The 21109-nt window shown below is 39.4% G+C and overlaps 1 protein-coding gene across 1 annotated transcript in view; it reads left to right on the plus strand.

Annotated features, from left to right (window-relative positions):
• The window catches only part of syndig1l (synapse differentiation inducing 1-like), a 61597-nt gene extending 47759 nt beyond the window's left edge, over window positions 1-13838 (plus strand). The window contains exon 4 of the mRNA XM_059356828.1: window positions 11274-13838. Coding sequence (XP_059212811.1) covers window positions 11274-11432 — 159 coding nt within the window. The 3' untranslated portion in view covers window positions 11433-13838. The remainder of the gene's footprint in view (window positions 1-11273) is intronic.
• The last annotated feature ends 7271 nt before the right edge of the window (window positions 13839-21109 follow it).

The raw sequence follows: 21109 nt of genomic DNA on the forward strand, positions 1-21109 counted from the left end.
TAAGAGCTACGTACAGACGCTGATGATAGACATTCGTATCGCCCAATAAACGCCTCTGGACAATCGTAAGCCACGCCTCCTCTACAGAAAAATGAATAGGTGGTCTCCAGACTAGATCTCATTTGTGATATAGTCTGGCGTTAGCCAGGCTAGGAAAGATCCCTAATTCGAATTTTTGAAGCGAAATTTTGAAATGTCAAATGTTCGATAAGACTTCAATAGAAGCACGGCTAGTGTTTTATATTTTCACTTTCTTACTAAATTCATGCTTTTTTTATTTGCCTATACCAGTGTCAACAGACTCCTGAAAAACATGGTAAATCTAGAATGATAACCAGATACTTAACCACGGAGGCAGTTCACTGAGGAGTGATGGTTAGAAACTGTGATTACGTAATTGTAAATACGCCAGAACGCATTTTGTTCTCCTCACGTTTCTGAATTCATTAAGTGATTATTCTGTGGGTTGGGGACCACCAGTTGATCTCTACTTTACATCTTCCTGTCTTTCATGCACAAATATGTGCGTGGATGTTAACTGGAATCAAACCAAAGGCATGCTTTTACAGTTAAAATATCAGGACCATAAACAGAGCTTGGGTGTTAAATACCTTAATGGATCAAATAATATAGCCTTGGCAGATAGATTTACTTTGATGGAGAGATAAAGCCACATTAATATGAACTGTAGAGCCGGCAGTTATTTCCAAAGAGAACAAGCGCTTGTGATTTTAGAGTACAATCTGTCACAACATGAGGCAACGCTGCTCATTTAAAAGCTTAGCCCTGACATCGACAAACTGCACATAATAGTTGTCTAATGGATCTGAACTGGACTTTCTCCTTTTTTACAGCTCTGCAGGAAACAACTCCAACGCTTGTGTCAGTCAAACAAAGAGCAGAAAGATCACTTCTTGTCTTGTCACAAATCAATTATGTCTCTCCTACGTACCACGACAACATGAAAACCACCATGTGTTTAAAAGCCGCCACACACATGCAGCGTATGTTTAAAGGCACATGTAAACACACACACACACACTGTACACACACACAAGAGACGGCTGAGCTTTTCAGTAAATTGCTCTGCCTTTGACTATAATTCTTATCAAAAGCTTGAGCATTTAGTGGACTTAATCTGCGGGGGCGAGTAGTCCGAGGCAGATGAAGGCAGTCAGTGAATTATCTTGTCAGGAGCTAATTTGATTCTTCCTGGGTAATTATGGGGAAGTGATGGCTGTGTTTAGGGATGGATGGCTTTTCTGCCAATCTGCCTCCTTTCTAAGGTGCCGTCCAGAAGAGCTGTCAGGAAAAGATATGGTGGGAGTCTGGGATCGCTTCATTTTATAGCTCAATAACCCACTTCACTGGTCTTCATTTCATTCAATCGTTCAGGGAGCCCCCCCGACTAAATGAATTAATTCTGTAGGATTTAGAGCGAGGATATTTTAAGTTCTTGATTTGTAGAGAGAAGTGTAAAGATCTGTATTGACAAAGTGCAAAAACTGCTTTTTTCCTAATTATTTTTACACTAACACATTCTGAAAGTGCTAGAATTATTAAAATAATTTATTTTAAAAAACTGGTGGTGCACAAGACTTCACCACACAACTGACTGGGGGTTGTTGCTGCTGCTGCAGTGCTCGTTTGTTGTAGTAAATCAAAGAAGCCTTTATGTGATTGGCTGTGAGAAAAAACAAACGACTTGTCATTTGTTTTCTAGAGCTGGGTAGAAAAAGGATCAAATGCAACTATCATTTGAGTGGAGAAGTTTTTATACTTGGTACTGGGTTATTTTGAGGCAACTTAAAGCAGTTTCAGGGTGTTTTTTTGCTCCTGTCACATTTTACTCACTGTTGCTTTGATTTTCAAGTCTTGCACTTCCACTCTATGCAAGTGGCACAATCATTGCTAGAAGTAGGGGGAAATGTTTTTTGAGCAGAATAACACACTTCGAATGCCATGAATACAACATTTTTTTGCTGATTTATTTTACAGAAAAATAGAAAATGTGCAGTACATATTTAACTATTTCCACTTTTACAACATCTCGTCCTCTCCTCTCTGGTCTGTGTTAACAGCCTGCACCTAAGTTGAACTTTCATTGAATTTTTTTCAAGTGACATGAAAAAATCAGTTGGTCAGTTTATTGTTTTTTTTTACAGGATCTGGTTAGTGCAAACAGTTTATTTTTTGGTAAAATTCTTCACATAGAATAAAACAATTTGGGTGAAATGTCACTACTTTAAGCTTCAATCTGGTTCATTTTTCTAATGTAAACCTTAATTTGTAATTCATTCAAGGCCCATTAGATATTTGAATACTTGTTGATATATACACATATATATCCATAAATATATATACATTAAATATGCCGGTGGGTTGTGGGGTTCAGAGGGTTAAAGGTATCGAGCACTGATAACCAGCTGTAGTGACAATGATTTTTAGAGGGTAAATAAAAAATCTAACTAGCTCATAAACATCAAACCTTGTTTTTCTCATCTTTAATGATTTTTATAAGCAGATGCATTATGGGATTAGATGAGGGCAGCAGAACGAGCCGAGGCGAAAAGTTTAAAATTGATAGCACATCAGCTGCGTCACTTACTCCGAGGACATTTTACAAACAAACAGCTTAGCGACTGTAATAGAGTCTGTGGATGGCGGATCAATAATGTTTTTGTCCCAATAGAAGGTCAGACCTTGTCAGACAGACAGCTGCTGCATGGCTTCCCAAGGAGACGGGTTTGACTGAGGGCATCACTGAACAGAAGTGCTAATTTAAAGACGCTCATATCCTCTTTGCTAAGGACTACATCTTTAATTCTGTGTAACGTCTTTATGGTGCTTTCCTGTTTTAGGATTCAGCGTTAACTCCCACACAAACACACACAGCTGATAATGACTAAAATACCATGGATATCTGGGGAGAATTAGCTCGGAGCATTTGATTGGGAAGCCGAATTGAGTTTCAATTATTGCCGCTAATAGGGTGAGTGTTTTTGTTTGGAGATGCTGATAAATGTTCCTCTCTGCTCTGTGACATCTGTGCTGGAGAGCTCAGAGTTGAGGAGCCGCAGCGATTCCTTCCCTCGATTATGCAAATAAGACTCCCCTGAAGTTATCCTACAGCATACAAGTCATCATAATGGATGGAAATGAATGAGCTAATTATTGCAAAACACTTTATGTGTTTGCGTGTGTCTGTGCGGTGGGAGGTCGAGAGACAGACACAGAGAGCAGGAGAGAGAGAGAGAGAGAGAGGGAGATTTGTTGGCTTTATGTGTTGTTTATTTAGAGAAAACCGGTTAAGGGTGCTGAATTGACTCCCGAGAGCCCAACGCTATATGAGTCTCCATGCTGCTAAGTCTGAGATGTTATCTTTTTTTCTATGACACCACATTTCAATCATTTTGTCAAGGTTGTGGAGATAAAGCCTTAATGCTTCTAACCATTTCCCTCTCAAGGGGATTCAAGGAAAAATCCTCCTCAATGACATATACGGTACATTATACAGAGCTGATGCTAACGGAGAAAAGAGAATAGGCACATGCACTTTTAACCTACTGTACGCATTAGTATATGTCGTCTTTTACGAGGCATGTCCCTCAGGAAGAGCCACAACATGTTTGTATTTTATTATTTATCTGAGGGGGAGGAAAAGATTGATAAATCAATTACAGTGTTTGAAAAATGCTTTTACTGGCGAATGAAATAACAACAATGTGCCCTTCAACTGTGTTTCCTGTGTGATGCGGACAATTAAACTGTCCACTTTCACAATGCGTCTCTCGCTGTGGGGGGCGTGAAACATATAGTCAAAGGCAGAATGTGCTCTGTCTCATTTGGAAGGCACACTCTGACCTTATTTCGATAAAGCCTCATAACGGTGCTTTTGTTTCAATGATTACTGTATTGACAATTGAGAAGCTAAAGGCTCGGCCTCGACACGTCCTTTGTCTACATTTACTTCCTGACCTTTCCAGGCGCTTGTCTAAAGAGTCTTTCTCTCCAGCTCTCTTCTGGCTGTCTTTGTCTCGGACTATTAGGCTTTGCCCTCTTAAACCTTTTTGGCACTAATGATGCATTTTGTGCACAGTAGGAAAGACCACATGTGTAGTGTTTTTCAAAAGTAACATCAACATCACTGAAGAATGGCAATATTACTATTTTATGCAGCGGAAACCACTTCAAATTGATCACAATAAGCTGATGATTAGTGTACCGGGAATGTTTTTCTTTATTTGTTATGCAGATTACCATCTAAATTATATTTGTATATTTATTTCATGAAGTAATGAAAGAGGCAGCATCCCTATTGACTGGCTCGCTGGTCCGGGTGCCATAGTATAATTCCTTTTTCTGTCCAAACGAAAATAGGAAAAAACGAAAACAGTGCCCCCTTTTCCTTTTTTCGTTTTAAACCAAAAACGGAAAAACGGATTTTGCTATCAGCATCAAAAAACGAAATAACTAAAAAAACAAACTGAAACAACGGCCGTTATTTGTTTTTTGCAAATTCATTTTTTAGTTTCTCATTTGTTGATATGACGTCGGACACACCCGAATTAATAAGTACTTATTATCGAGCATAAAAAAGAAAAAAAAAAAGGATCATCATACACTAGTAGGCTATATGCTACTGTTCTCTGAACCATGCATGGTTCACATTTATCAACATAATTATTATTGATTATTAATTATAATCATAACTAATGCCTTTGGGAAGCCTATATGACCACATGTTATACAGCCCGGTCGCCAGTGCTGCTGGTCGCTTCTGAAGTAAGCTACTTTTACGTTGTTTATCTCATCACCATGGCAACGCAGCAGCTGCATCATAATAAATCCCTGGAATATGGGGGATGATTACATGACAGGGCATTATTAATCCACCTGACGAGGGCGGCGTCACCCAAAGGCGCTTTCCATGTTGTTTAAGTGCACTACATGAGGTATTGAAGGAACACTGAGGGAAACTTCTAGGAGCTTCTAAGAGACTGAGAGAGTTTTTCACTGAGTCATGATTTCAATGTGCACGCAGCACCAGCCTCCAGACTGCACACAGGTTACTGCAAGGCAAAGTATTAGGGGAGTAAAGAAATAAACAAATATAATTACTGTATTTGTATGTTTTTGCCGACACATTTTGTTATGAAAAGACCCCAAATTAACACTATAAGTGGACTATTTAAACAGTGTTCGTATAGAAGTTATTCTGTTCCAAGGATTTGATCCATATAAGCAGTTGATCACTACGGTGATCAATAGCAGCAATTTCCACTATTTTTTAATTAATTAATTTATTATTCTGCTGTGCTATAAGATGCTGTGAGATACAAAGCTGGCTGCTTCCTTCATGTAGAAATACATATTGGTCCTATAACCAAGATGTTCTTGTTGTCGTGATACAATCTGTTTTATGGTTCATGTTCTGTTCTTTGTCATCTACTGGCTGGAACTTTGCAAGTTGATTTTGTGAAGCACGGCGAAGAAAGTGACACAAAGCAGGGCTCAATTCAACAATGTTCTAAAGTTAGATGGAACAGTAGAACAGATGGAAGAGCGTATATTGCCAGTAACATAATAAGACTGATAAGAAAGATGCACTGGAGGAAAGGATTGGTTCTCTCAGATAAATTGGGCCAGTGAGTCAAACAGATGCTACAAATACTAAGAAGACAAGGTCTGATGACAAAGGTTACGTTCAGAGTTTTAACAGAATGGAACCGATTCACAACAGGTCTTAATCACTGTTGTACTTGTATCTGCAAACATGATGCACTATTTTTATATAAATAAAGTGATCATGAGCCAAGAGGTGCAGCTTATTATGACATATACCGACCTATTCCATAGTTATTATGATGGGAAAAAAGGAGGAAGTGAAGTGATGTAGTATAAAGAGCGAGAAAGACCTTGAAGGGAGGGAAAAACATAGTTTTTCTCTAGTTAACTGACGTACATAACTACATCACATTCTGCGTCACTTTCTATGTCACCTATGTGACTGGTAATATTATGTAGGTGAGTTATTTTAAACCCAAACGTGATCTTTGTTCTGAACTTAACCAAGTTTTTTTCTTTTGTGCCAAAACCAAGTAGTTCCGTTTCACAACATTAACCATGTGCTTAGAAAAAGTATTGTTTCACTCATTGATGAAGTACAGAACTGGATACATTACTGAAAAATAAAACTGTAGACATGTCTCCTCGAACTGCAAACAAGCTCAATTATGACTCTTTCTATTATGAATTTTTGATCCATTAAGATTTTCTATTTGTCAAGAAAAAACGATTTAAAAACCTGTTAGGTCATCACAATGTAATGTAAAGTCAAGCAGCTAATAATTTCACTGTAACTGCGTGTGGCAAATATCGCTGCTCTTTGTGAATTGAACTGACTCATTTGCATAGAAAGGGGAAAATTGTGCACAAATGTATGCACATTACTTCATTTAAATATGTGCAAATGGCACAGGAACACCATAGTCAAGCAGCCATCTGGTCCTGCAGCCATTTGAGGCGCTGTCACAGACCTGCTTGTCTCACTGGGGGTACGAAGCGTCCAAGGCGTGGGTTGGGTTGGTGGGTAGGGGGGATGTATGCATATCTGTATATGTGGGAGTTCGAGTGTGTAAGCCTGACCGCCTTCACCCAGTACCTTATCAGTCCTGTCTCAAATAGCACAGGAACACAGAGACGCTATTTGCTTGGCAATTGCTTGAGAATTAGATTGTTCCTTTTTGTCATATTTGCACACATTTAGCAGTGGCAAAAGTTGCCCCACAATGTGATATATTGCCAACTACTAGTCCAACTAGTAGTCCCCCATAAAACAGGCCTTCGTCTTCAGCTGTTGTATGAGGAAACATTTTAGGTTTTAGTTTTATTTATTTGCACAGTTAGAATGACATAAAATGACAAAGATAACATATAATGTAAAGTGCAGGGAGAGGCAGAAAACCCAGATGGGCTTATTTAAAGCCTCCACCTAAAATTCCGTAGTTATTAGAAAGTAATAAACTGATAATAGAAAAAACACATGTATAACATCAACAAGTTATAATGACAATAACAAAAACAATTAAAAACAAAAATGAACATGTGAACATTGCTTTAACAGTGCAAGCAGTCTGTGCCTGGGCTGCCTAAAGAGTCAATTGCTTATTTCTGTTGTCCATATAATTGTTAGCCTGGCTAACACCAGACTAATAACAAATGAGATTAGTCTGGAAACCAGCCATTCATTTCTCCGTAGAGGAGGCGTGGTTTACGATCCTCCAGAGCCGTTTATTGGGCGAAAAGAATGTCTATCAAAAGTGTCTGTAGGTAGCTCTTAGCCAATCGTATCAGTTAAACCAGATGACGTATGTAGAGCGACAGAAACTGATGTTTACATAGCCAGACTAGCCCATCTCTACTTTGAGACTAAAATGCTCAATTCTGCTTCTGCAGCGTTTTTCTGCAGCATGTTGTGACTCTGACTGCTCACAGTCTACCGACAGTGTTGGTGTGTGTGTGTGTGTGTGTGTGTGTGAGAGAGAGTGTTGCTTGCTGCTTTGCTTCTCCAGTTCTCACTTTCTGCAAGATTCTTTATTTTTACGCCTTATCCCCCCTCATGTCATTCAGCCACACACATCCACAAATTTTATGCCCAATAGAGGTCTCTGGGTGGCTCCGCTGTCCCCCGGCTCGTAGCAGATCTCCAGTGTTACAGCAGCGAGCGGTAGCGGGGCTAGTAGCGGGGCTAGTTGGTAGATTAGGCTTTGGCCAAATCCTGTCGGAAGCAAGGCTAAAACATCCTTTTTGGTGGTGAAATAGGAGTTTAAAGTCAAACGTTGTTCTTCTTTTAAACTCAACTTTCGCTCTAAACTATTTAAAACGGCGTCTACAGCTAGATCGAAAGAGAGTTTCGCGTCTGCTGCAGCCATGTTGGATCCGTAAGAAAACTACAAAACTACAAGCTTCCATCTGTCGAGTAGTACGTGTCATCGTCTTGCCGTCCCTCCCCCTCTGTGATTGGATCCCTAAAACCCGGCTAAGAAACGACCGTAGTTTCCAGACCCTTTCGCAGTTCGAAATGAAATCAAGCATGCAAGGCAGTATGGGTATACCCAGGCTATATAACTGTAGGATTAAGTTTAAACATGTTGACATGCAACGTTACAATCAAGAACTCCCAACTCATTCTACTAGAGCAAACAAAACAAACCACTTGAAATGAGTGAGCAGCCATTATACAGTAGGAGAGATCTCTCTGCATGTGCCACTTAGCAGTATAATGCAGTCATGTACAGTATATGTCATTTCTGTCTGATTCTAGTACTAGAGACTAAACCCAAGCTTAACACATCACATTTTGTGTCAAAAATAATTTGCTTCTGTCTCACTGAATATACTAGCTACAGAATTGCAGACACAAAGATCCAGAATGGGAAATAGTAAAGTCTAGATTGGAGTTCGCTGTCTGGGGCGGCTGCTCTGGTTCTGTATGCATGACTGTAGTGCAAATGGGCAGAGGCAATAAATAATACAGTATTTTTTAAATAATTCTAGGTACAATGTACAGATGAAAAGGCATCAGTAAGTATTAAATATTCATACTAAGCAAAAAACCACATCTTTTTAGTTAAGAAAAAACTGGCACATAAAAAGAATTTGGACATGTAGCCTTTGTGGGCTGTTTGTTATTACCTTTTTTAAATTGGTTTGAATAATTGAAGATTGATTTTTTTTTTTGTTTAGTTCTTAAAAGGTTTACTCCCTTACCGCGGGCTCTACCTTCAGTTAGCCATGCTGAGCATACCTAAAAATAAAAAGAAGCACAGGGTCAGGTACCTGAACCAGCTGGCTCCACTAAATGAGGAAAAGCAGTGGCTCTATTCCAAAGCCCTCCCAGATTTCTGAGCTTCTCATTCTGTTCTGATGAGCAAGGTTATGCATCCTGTAAAAAAAACCTCATTTAAGCCACTTCTATCTGCAGTCTGAGAGCTTGTGAGCTAAATCGAAGGTCAAAACAAAGATTTTTTTTTATAGAACCTCGCTTTGGTGTTTATTTTTCCCTTCACTGCCAGATACAAAATCAACATCACCGCAGACTCTTCATCTAACTGGCAGTCTGAGTCCCTCTTAACCTCAGGAGTGAATAAGAAACAGAACCTTGTGTACCTGGAGCTCCACTTCCGAAATGAATAGGGACAGATTTTTTAAAGAGATGACTGTGGCCTCGGAGTCGGAGGTCTGGTGCCAGATTCATCACATTCCCTCTCCACACACACACACACACACACACACACACAGGCTCCATTATCATTAGAAAGAATTCAATAGAAGAATGGAGGTCACACATTATTATTTCAAACTGTTCTGGCATACATTCAGCGCAATAGAGGGACCAATTTCTCGTGTTATAGGTGCAATAAATTACGCTTCTGTATTGGCTCCAGTGAAAAAACTGTATTAGATTAATATGTGATGGCATTTGCAGCAAAATAGAACATAAATTAGTTTAGGGAATGACAATGGAAATGGAAAAATATAACAAAGTCCAAACAAAGCCACCGCAACAGTTTCCAATCCATCAGTTTGTGTAATTTAGCTCCACTGCTGACCTCTGTTCAATTATATGAACGAAAGGAACAAATCAAAACTCAAAATTCTCTTTTCTCCATTTCCTCTGGCAAGCGAATTCATTCAGATAGTAAGATAGCTAGAGAATAGCTATCATAAGCAGCAACAATAGGCAGGAAGTGCACTGTTCACTGTTTATTTTTTTAAGCAAAGTATTCATATTCAGATCGTAACAAATGATATATGAAGCAAGAAGCATTTCAGTTACATAGCCAATGTTTCCTATGTGGCTAATTAGGTGGGCTCAGTAGGACTTGTCTCACTCATTAACAGACTCCCAGTGCTGCTTTTTGACTGGTTTAATAGTATTAAATGCTAGAAAAAAGAGACTGTTAACATAAATACTCCCTAACAGGGCACCTTTACATTTTAACATAAGACAGAAATTGTTTAAATCTGCTGTAATTAATGTTTTTTTGTGTGCAATGAATCAAAAGATTGTGAATGGGGACCCTGAACTCAGAGAGAACCATCACTGCACTAATATATTTCAGTTGTTTAATACTGCAGTTACTTGGAGTTACTTGGAGTAAGTATGCTGTTATTTATGCAAAATGGCGAACACAACACCACACAGAGGACCCATATGTGCCTATAGTGGGTTGTAAAAATGCACTATAACCTTAAATACTTGGTAACTGGGTAATGCTGACAGGGACGGTTATCTGGGAAAATAAAAAACCCACAAGCAACAAATCTCATGAGGAACCTGGTTTTTAAAGGGGACCTTTTATGCTCATTTTCAAATTTTCACCTGTATTTTGGGGTTCTATTAGAACATGTTTATAATGTTTAAGGTAAACACACAAAAAAAACATTATTTTCTCATAAAGCCCAGAGCACCTGCACCTCTTTCCACCCTCTGTCTCAAACACTTGGTTTATCCCTTTAACACTCCCACTCGTGTCGTGTTTACATCTGTGCTCTGTCGTAAAAAAAAAAAAAAAATCACCAACAAAAGCTTTTAAACCAAAAAGTACACAATTGAACAATAAGACAAGCAAGAATCAGATCCGAAATTGGGGGGAAATTAACATCTGCAGCCAAGATTACAGGTTTGATGTTAGCATCTAGCTACATGTAGCATGTAGACTGTAAAAGTATGAGACAGAAAGTAAGGAAAGGAGTAATAGGTCCACTTTCATAACTTGTTTCAATAGACATTACAACGTTTAGCTTTCACCTTTCAGTGTTATTTTCAGAATGTTTTCAACCAAACAATAGTGGAGCTGTACTCTTCATATTTTTGGTTTGTCTGTAAGATGTTGTCTCAGCTTAATCTCTGCTGCTACTTGTCAAGGGTTTTTTCCACTGATGAGAAATTATGATAAATCTGCTTTCCTTATATGTCATTTATCATTCAGTGCTAGCAGCCGATATGACCATATCCTCCAGTCCTTGACATTTTCACACTAATTGCCATTTTTTAGTCCTGCCATGCATGATGAGCTCTCCTGGGTGACGCCGAGCTGCTCATTCAATGGGCCAATCCACCAATTGCATTTTTTCTTCACACCGCCACAGAAATAACAGACAGTTTCTGTAATTACGGCTCTTTTGAAAAATGGGTCACCCTTTCTCTTGAGGTACCTCCAAACCGTGTCTGACTTTCTTCTTCTCTTATATATTCTTCTTTCCAGACCACCAAGGCAGTGAATAAAGGTGACTTCCCACTGGCCAACATCGCCTCCAGACGCGCTTTGTTCCTCGCTGCCCTCTCCATCACTATAGGCACCGGTGTGTATGTGGGGGTGGTGGTAGCTCTCATTGCCTACCTTTCTAAACCAGGACACATATAGCAGGCGCACCTTCCCTCCAACACACCTCCGGGGAGCCCAGGAAGAGAACAACCCCCCTCATGGGAACGACATTGCTCCTGCAGACTTCGAGGAAAAGTTTTTCGGGGATGTACAGTTTTTTCCCTCCGCCTTCCTTTCTTTCCAGCTTTCTCTCCCTACAGGCCCTCTGTCAGCCAAGATTAGCCACAGTGACTGGAGAGAGGTCAAGCTGGAGGGTGAGAAGAGGGGGAATTGGGGATAGACAGTTTTTTTTCTTTTGTTTTTTGAGACAGGGTTTGAGTAATGGAAGTATTCCATGTTGGAGTCCAGTTTGCATCCCATTGACTTAAACCCCTCGTCTTCATCCTCTTTTGGCTGGTTTTTAACTTCTGAGAACCCTACAGACACATTAAGGAGACAATAATGTTGTGCACTTAAACAATTGTTAAAGGAGGGTTAGAAATCAACACAAAATAACTCTTAAACCAACTCGATGTTGTTGTTATTTGAGCTGCTTTTAAAATCGGATCGTCTCTGTGGAAGTCCCATCTCCTGTCATCTCAGTTCTCCACCCTGAACTGTCTAATAGACCGTGAGCTGCCCTCATCGACTCAAAACTACCAAGACTGCATTTGTCTCTGGGCTGATTGCCTCAAGGCAGATGACCATGCTCACGCTTTTTGTTTTTTTTCAATCATGACAAAGGAGGGGCTTTTATTTCCGGATAAACTTCAGAAAAAAAAAACCAGAACTACTGATTGTTATTTCAATCAAAGAAGAAGAAAGCTCTGAGCGTGAGGGAGAGAAGAAAAAAAAACAGATCAAACACGATCAGAGGCTGTTTGTGAACAATATGCACTGGCATGAATTACAAGAATCTCAATGGAGCCTCAGGCCTGTATTTTACCTTTGGGAAGGTGTCCATCCATCAAAGATATGCCCTAAAATGTAACTAAATCTGTTCACGCCAGATATGTTTTTTGCCTACGTACATGCAAATGTGCTTTGTTTTTATGTTTGTCTTTTTTGTGTTCCCTGCTGTCTGGAAGGCACCTTGATTAATCTCGCTTTAAGGAATGTTCATTTATAGCCTTTGAAGTAAAGCACACATGCGAGGCGGCCAGATGGTCAGAAATTCAGGGGAAACGGTGCACAGTGTCTCCCCCAAAAACGCTGCATCTGCTACGGCAACACCAGCCATTCACAATGGGCGAGGAGGTTGTAAATCAGGTAGATAATATCATTAAAAGGCAGGCTTAACTTCTCCTCCAGGGCTGCAAAAACAAACAAAGAGTCGCAATCTGGCAGCGTTGAATTTAACTGTGATCAATTATTTGTTGCATGACCTTAGGTATGCCAGCAGTGTACTGCTACGCATGATTGATTGGATTTAGAACTTGTTTTTGTCGGATCATAAAAAAAGCTCAAATTAAAATTGATCAGACTGCAATGGAGCTCGTATTTTGTGCAATGCTTAAACCAACATTCCCCAATTCCATTAAAACAGAGGACATTTCATAGTAATAAAGCACTGAGACAAGTTCAAAGACAGACGCTCGACAGACAAATTCACTGATTCTCGATCTACGAAGGGCTTATTAATTACAGACATTTCACTTTGTGTTTTTATGTTGTAGATGCAGGCAGATGGTAGTTGGAGCCTCGAGAGGTGACATTATACACTTAGTTTCCCTGCACAGGTCCTGCATTAGTCATACCTGACATTTATGGTGCACAATTAGCTCCATGTAATGGCTTTTTCTGAAGGAATGTGTACTCTCTGGAGCACAGGCCTAAAATAGCACAACCACATTAATTTCACTAATAAGCCACTTTTGGCGTCGCTGGTTGCTGTCAAACCCTGCAAGTAAACAATCCATTTACACATCCTCAGCTCTGTGAACATTTTAAAATAACCATGTAAGTCAGTTCTGCTGTGTTAATGAAGAGTGAAAATTGCCCATATTCTCTGCGAGGGGAGGTTTTCAATGTGCTTTGCTTAAATAAAAACTGCAGCTAAGACTCAAAGCTTTTTATTTTTGGCTGAATGAATGAATCGGAGGATGATAAGACGAATGCTGATTGTTTGGGGCTGTAAGATTCACCTCATTGAGTTTTCTGGTGATCTGAAACGCTGGTCATTAAACTGTATATGTTTGGCCTTATAACCCCTTCGGACCACTTGTTCCAGTGGTAACTCATGAGCTGCTGATTCCACGTCAGTGCACGCACACATCATGACCATCACTGTAACTATACTGAAAGACTCTGTACGTCTGCTTTCATCTCTTGGAGAAAGTTTTATTGCTGATAATGATGAACATGCTTTGTGTTATGTAGCGTGTCATTCAAGATGATGTGTTTTTATCTGGCTTCTTTGGCAACCTGGTATTGTGCAATGTGTTACAACAGTACGTGGGTTTCAGTGCTGTTGTTATTTCCTCCTCATCGTGATGAGTTACTGTACACATCCATGCAACTAAGACCTTTGCAGAATGCATTCTTCAATGCCAGGGTGATAGTGCTCTCTTCGTGTCGTGCTCTTAAGCCGAATTAAGATGACATTTTTTTTTTATTATTATGTTCTGGGGATTTTTTTTCCTATCTTGTGTGAAGGCAACATGTACATAGTGCAAATAAAGACATGTTCAAATGTAATGACAAATAAACCAGAAAGGAAGGATGTCCTTTCTTAAAAGCAAATCACTGTTTTTTTTTTACTGTGGTTTATATAACTCCGTGGTCGGATTCATATCCGAAAAAACCCTTTCACGACCTGAGAGTACTGGCCCAGTAATTGAGATGCTCGAGTTGTCCTTAAAGCAAAATCAAACACAGACTGAGTCATGGAGTGTAGGTGGTTTTGCCAGAAAGAGACGGAGGAGCAGCTGTGAAATTTGTAGCTGCAGTGTTCTCATAGCTGCGTGCGGGAAAGTACACCTTTCTTTGTGCTGTCACCAGAACGGTTATTGAACATAAATGCAGAGCTACGCTCGTCTCAAAATTTCACACACTGAACAATACAGGTACAGGACGAACTGACATTTCACACTGGGCTTTTATTTTATTTTGATAGTCGCATTCATGCAGTCTGGCAGAGCTTGGTGGGTGGAGGTTTTCAGGTATGTGCGGTGTTTTCTACAACAGTGGTGGTATCAGATATGTTTATGAGAACCTGGTCTCACAGGAATCCGTGAATTAGCCACAGATTCGCTTAACTCAAAATCCGTGGAATAGCCACGGAATCACTGAAACTGACACGGATTTCGCTACAATGCAAGTTAATGACAGTCATATCCCGTGGCTATTGGTTTGTTCCAAGTCACGTGACTTTCAAGGTCCCGGCGGTCAGAACAAATAACATGGCGGACAGTTCTCTCATTTTTTGTGAAAAAAATCAATATTTTGACTTAGTTTCTGCATAAAAATGGATTTTGATCACATTTCTAGCAAGAAATAAATGTTTTATTTTATAAATATTCACTCAGTGAATGTACATAATCACTTCGTATGTTGGAATAGCCACGGGATATGAACATTATGATATGAGGGATATGTCATTAACTTGCATTGTAGCGAAATCCGTGTCAGTTTCACGGAAATTTGAGTGATTCCGTGGCTATTCCACGGATTTGGAGTTAAGCAAATCCGTGGCTATTTCACGGATTCCTGTGAGACCATGTTGGTTTATGAATGCATGTAGATGAACTATTTAAACACGTTCTCATAACTTAATGACAGAACAGCTTGATTGCCACTGACGAGAACAAACGGTGGACTTTCAACCAGGAGAATTGGGTTACCAAAGTAAATGACTTTTTATGCAACTTAGGTTTTTTTACGTAACTTTCGTGGCTCAAGGTTTGCGAATCAATTGTTTTTTTTACATACTTCACTTCCAGCATTTTACTGTTAAAACTGTCTTTTATAACACCTAACCTGGAGTTTTTTTCCCCTAGTGGATTTGTAACATAAATTCAACGAAACTGCAGCCATTTTAATACAACCACGAACTGTATGTGTATTTATGATGACATGTGCGCTGTTTTTAGAACGCTCCTCTCTACCATGAGCCACAAAAAACCTGCTCATTTTGAACGCTAATATGTCATGTTAGGGTGGTACTGACAAACGGTCTATTCTGTCGTTTAGGTTGGAGATCTTGTTGGTTTTACACAGGACACAAATGGAGTCCTACATGGACTTTATACGTTGCTTCACTTCCTCCTTTGCTCCTGTCATAATTACCACAGCCACTAGAGGCCACCGCAAAATATATGTCAAAATAAAGTGTTTACACAGACTAGATGCAACCTTTTTTGGGTCAGGTCTGGTCTATTACAGTCTGGATTAATATTACTTTTAACAAACTATTTCAAAACTGTATCCATACTTATTACTTCAACCCATTGCTTTTTGCTGTTTTAACCATTTATCCATTACTTGTAGCTGACTATTTGACGATTTATTTTTACTTTAATACTTATATTTAAAAAAAAATTCATGATTTTTTAGTACTATTTCAACAGTGTTATGGATTAGCCTTCTTTTAACTATTTCAACGTTTTTTTATTGCTTAACATATATCGAACTAATTCAACAGCTTATCCGTTACTTTTAGCTAATACAACAGTTCAGCCGTTAGCGTTTGTTCATTACTTTAAGCCAACCATTTCAACAAATTCTCAATTAGTTTTAGCTATTTTAGTTTCTTCATTATTTTTAGCAAACTATTTCAACTTTTCTGCTCACAGATAACGTTCACATGTTACAGTTCAAACTGATGTGCAACTTATTGGTTATTCTAAATCTAATAGAGTTCATTTTTTTTTGTCCTATTAACTGGTATTTGTCTCTGTTACACAAATATGCAGATATACTTTTCTAATCACATCTTAGTTTCTACTTTGTAGCTGAGTTAGCTTAGAGTTTGCTATCCCCTGGGGTACAATACCCTGTACAATACGTTAAATAACTCATCCCATGTAGGTAGGAACTAAACTGTACATGCTGCTGAATGGTTCTATCGGAGCTGATTGTGAGGTGTTTCAGGTCTTACATAGCACACCGGTGTAAATGCAACAACAGTGGGTGTGACTGCAGCACCAGCTGGGGAAGAGCTCTCGTTACAGGAGTGAGTAAGGAGTGAGTCACAAGCTGATGTCTTTGTCAGAGAACACGCTGCAGCACAATAGACGATGTTGAGATGCTTGCCTAGTCATAAGGGGTAAAAAATGTTCATATAAAACAAAACAAAAAAGCATGCTCCACTTTTTTTCCTCTCTTCACTGGGATATGCTAAACAGACTATGCTGAACACCAGACACACAGGCAGATTGAATTAATAAGCACTATAGATCAAAAGAAGACTGTTGTGTTTCCCAGCGTTCAGTGACTCTGGCTCAGCAAACAAGAGCGAGCAGGAAAATATTTTGCTTGTCCTCCGGTGTTCCGTCTGATTTGTGCAAGAGGGATTTCACATGTTCGCTTTAAAAATAATTTGTGAAGTTTGAAGTTTTTCAGGAAATGGGCCTGTTATTATAGAGCTACAAATAGAATCATCACAAGCTCTCAATCATTATTGAATAGATTTGGCAAAAAAAAAAAGGCAGCGCTGGGCGTCTGACTCCCCCAGTTCCTTTCCGATGTGGATGAGTCAGTTTTCATCATTTCAACAGCTTCTTGCTCATGTTAGTGGATCACGCCGAAGATTATCGTGGGAGAGAAATGAGCCTGGTTTTATTTGTTCTTCTCGTGTTTCTAACTGGAAGCTACAACGTTAAACTGCAGTCTTTTTCTGCGAGTGCAGTTCTTGAGATTGGTTATTGTATTTCACTCAAGGATGGTGCAATACCCTGGAAACCTCCACTTTATGAGCTCTCACACTTGCCCACACATGACAAGGAGTCAGTGGAGTTTCACAGCTTTTCCACTTACGATGTTCACAGGTGGATTAGGCAAGAAGAGTCTTGGAAGAGCTTCCACACTTTAATTACAGTTCGCATGGCACATGTCCCTCACTCAGTCTTTTCTTACCTAGCGTTGTTTTTCTTGCAGTAAACACATTTTTTTCCCTACAGAGGTGGAGTTGACAGCCTTTGTAAACCAGAAGACGGGAATGGAACGAGCTGGATGTGATTGCAAACGTTATAGTCTTCTTTTTTTTAAGCTATCATATTGTTTTCCCATCCTGCCAGACGGCTGGGGTGTAATACACAGTAATCCTGAGGTTCCAAACTTCTCTTAAATCTTTTTGAGGTTTGTTTGGAGAGATAAAGCACCTTCAAGGCTCACCTATAAGGATTTAAAGCGACAAGGAAGCTGAGGAAAATGGAAAAAAAGAAAAGCAAGTCTACAGTCGCCTCCCCTCACTGAGGTCATAATTCCCTCATACAGCTGTATAGAAAGGAAATAATGCAAATCATTTTTCAGATATCAGTACTTGTTTAATCTATTGAATTTGGGGTGGTTCACCTCTATTGGATTTGGGGTGGTTGGGGTTGCTGCTGCCTGTTTTTCATTGACTCGATAAAAAAAAAATAGAAAAGATATGCTAATTTTAGTTTTTTAATGGAATTGCTTTGGGCATTAAAAGGGTTTTTGGACAGATTGCAACCTCAGATAAAGAGGCTCATTTAGCTTATGCGACTCAGGCACGTTATAAAAATAGCAGAATGAACAGGTGCAGGTTTTGAACACACCTTATGAATTTGTAATGTGAGACTATTTAGGAAAAAAGCAGTTTAGAGGACTGCGCATCGCCTTTTCTGCTGAGGGGAAACTGAATGTCTCAAAAGCCCCAAACCATACAAAACAAAAAGACACGCAGATGTTGCGTTCTCTAAATGTTCTCATCTTGGATGACAGGAGTAGCCGGGCCTCAGGCTGCTTCAGCTTCATTTCCATAGCAATCCCTAAGGCTACGGCTATAGATCACAAAAGCATTCTGGTCATGTAAAAACCCTTTGGTACAAACTTATTCCTATTTCCAAACTGAACGCTGCTGTAGAGCTCTTCCTATCCTTCCATATCCAGTCTCTATATTTAGACTGGATATTCTTTGTGGATATATTTGCTTTTACTTATCTCTTTCAATAAGGAAGCCTCGGTGGAGAGAAGAAAATTGTGTCCCTGCTGAATAACACTGATTAGAAGACTGTGCTGTATTTGTCAGTTATTCATGAGAAATAGTTCGAAATATCTACACTACACTGAGAGATGTGCATCAGAATCCTCGCTATTTAGTTTAGAAGCATAGAAGCAAATACGGATTTAGGGCTGCTTTTTGTTCTTTGTTTTCTGTCAGCCAACGCTAAGACACTGCACACACACACAAAGACAAGTTAAATCACTGGAAGAAAAAGAATAAAAAAATGTGGCAAAAGTGCCCTCTTAGATGCCTCTATGCTAGATAAAACATGATAGAGTGCCCCTTGTAGTACCCTGTCAATGCACAACACATGCTGAGGTGCCCTCTTTGGTTTTCTTAGCTGGATAACATATGATAACGTGCACTATAGGGAGCCCTAAAATGGAGAAAACATGATAAAGTGCCCATCACAGTGTCTTTAAATGGAGAAAACCTGATAAAGTGCCCTCCGCAGTGTCTTTAAATGGAGAAAACATAATAAAAAGCCCTCTTGGGTATCCTTAAATGGAGAAAATATTTTTTAAAGTGCTCTCTTGGGTGTCCTTAAATGGAGAAAACATCACAAAGTGCTCTACATGGGGTCCCTAAATGGAGAAAACATAATAAAGTGCCCACTTGGGTGTCTTTAAATTTAAAAAGCATGTTAAAGTGCCCTAAGGGATGCCCTTAAATGGAGAAAACGTGATAAAGTGCTCTCCACAGTGTCCTTAAATGGAGAAAACATAATGAAAAGCCCTCTTGGGTATCCTTAAATGGAGAAAACATAAAAAGGTGCTCTCTTGGGTATCCTTAAATGGAGAAAACATCACAAAGTGCTCTACATGGGGTCCCTAAATGGAGAAAACATAATAAAGTGCCCACTTGGGTGTCTTTAAATTTAAAAAGCATGTTAAAGTGCCCTAAGGGATGCCCTTAAATGGAGAAAACATGATAAAGTGCTCTCCACAGTGTCCTTAAATGGAGAAAACATAATAAAAAGCCCTCTTGGGTATCCTTAAATGGAGAAAACATAAAAATGTGCTCTCTTGGGTGTCCTTAAATGGAGAAAACATCACAAAGTGCTCTACATGGGGTCCCTAAATGGAGAAAACATAATAAAGTGTCCACTTGTGTGTCCTTAAATGAAAAAGCATCATAAAGTGACCTATAGAGTGCCTTTAAATGGAAAAAGCATGTTAAAGCGCCCTAAGGGATGTCATTAAATGGAGAAAACGTGATAAAGTGCCCTCCACAGTGTCCTTAAATGGAGAAAACATAATGAAAAGCCCTCTTGGGTATCCTTAAATGGAGAAAACGTAAAAAGGTGGTCTCTTGGGTGTCCTTAAATGGAGAAAACATCACAAAGTGATCTATATGGTGTCCCTAAATGAAGAAAACATAATAAAGTGCCCACGTATGTGTCCTTAAATGAAAAAGCATCATAAAGTGACCTATAGAGTGCCTTTAAATGGAAAAAGCATGTTAAAGCGCCCTAAGGGATGTCATTAAATGGAGAAAACGTGATAAAGTGCCCTCCACAGTGTCCTTAAATGGAGAAAACATAATAAAAAGCCCTCTTGGCTAACCTTAAATAGAGAAAACATTAAAAGGTGATCTCTTGGGTGACTTTAAATCGAAAAAGCATCATAAAGTGACCTATAGGATCCCTTTAAATGGAAAAAGCATGATAAAGTGCCTCTGGGATGCCCTTAAATGGAGAAAAAAATAAATAAAGTGCCCAATGGGGAATAATAAATGGAACAAAACATTATAGTGTGCCGTCTATGTTGTCCTACAAATGAAGAAGACCTGATGCAGCACCCTGCAGCCTGCCCTAAATGCTAGAAAACTTTTCTGCGCACTGGTTTCTCACTGCACACAGCTGTTGGCCTCTATTATTTTTTCATCCCTCGTCCCTCAGACGACCTGAGTGATCCACTGAATCTAGTTATGATTGGAGTAATAAAACCATACATTGCACCTATACATTTGATTTCAGGCATCATAAGCAATAATGTGGAAGCAAGTTTATTGTGAGGGTTTTCTATTACAGCATGTCTGCGCAGTAATGAACTTTGAGTCAAGGGGACATGCATGAAAGAGCTCTTGAATTAAATTGTGCAGTTATTTGCACATGTATAGTGTCTTTGTCTCAGTACACATGAGGATCATTGTTTTCCGTGCAGCAGCAGTTTCTGTCTGCGTGCACATGCCCAGGCTGTTACTGCTGCTGAAGAGCGAGTGAATAATGCAGGTCTGCCTGAGAACCTCTTATACAGAGAAAAAACACTCTCTCTCATCCATGACTCTGCACACCTCTCAGAGTATAGGCTGCGAGTTTCCAGGAAAGCCCATTCAAATGCAATGAAAGCGTTTTCACATAATAATGTTTTCACATAACTCCGGCTTTTATCTTGCTTCCGCACTTGTCAGTTTGTCTGTAAGCAAGGGGAAAGAAGGGGGTGAGATGGAACTAATTTTATGGATTTTGAAGCCCTCAGGAGAGAGCCAGATACCTCTGTAAAGATTTATTTATCAACTCAAACGTTAGCAGAGGAAAGCGGAGTCA

The sequence above is a fragment of the Centropristis striata genome, chromosome 18, assembly GCF_030273125.1.
Source record: "Centropristis striata isolate RG_2023a ecotype Rhode Island chromosome 18, C.striata_1.0, whole genome shotgun sequence".
NCBI lineage: Eukaryota > Metazoa > Chordata > Actinopteri > Perciformes > Serranidae > Centropristis > Centropristis striata.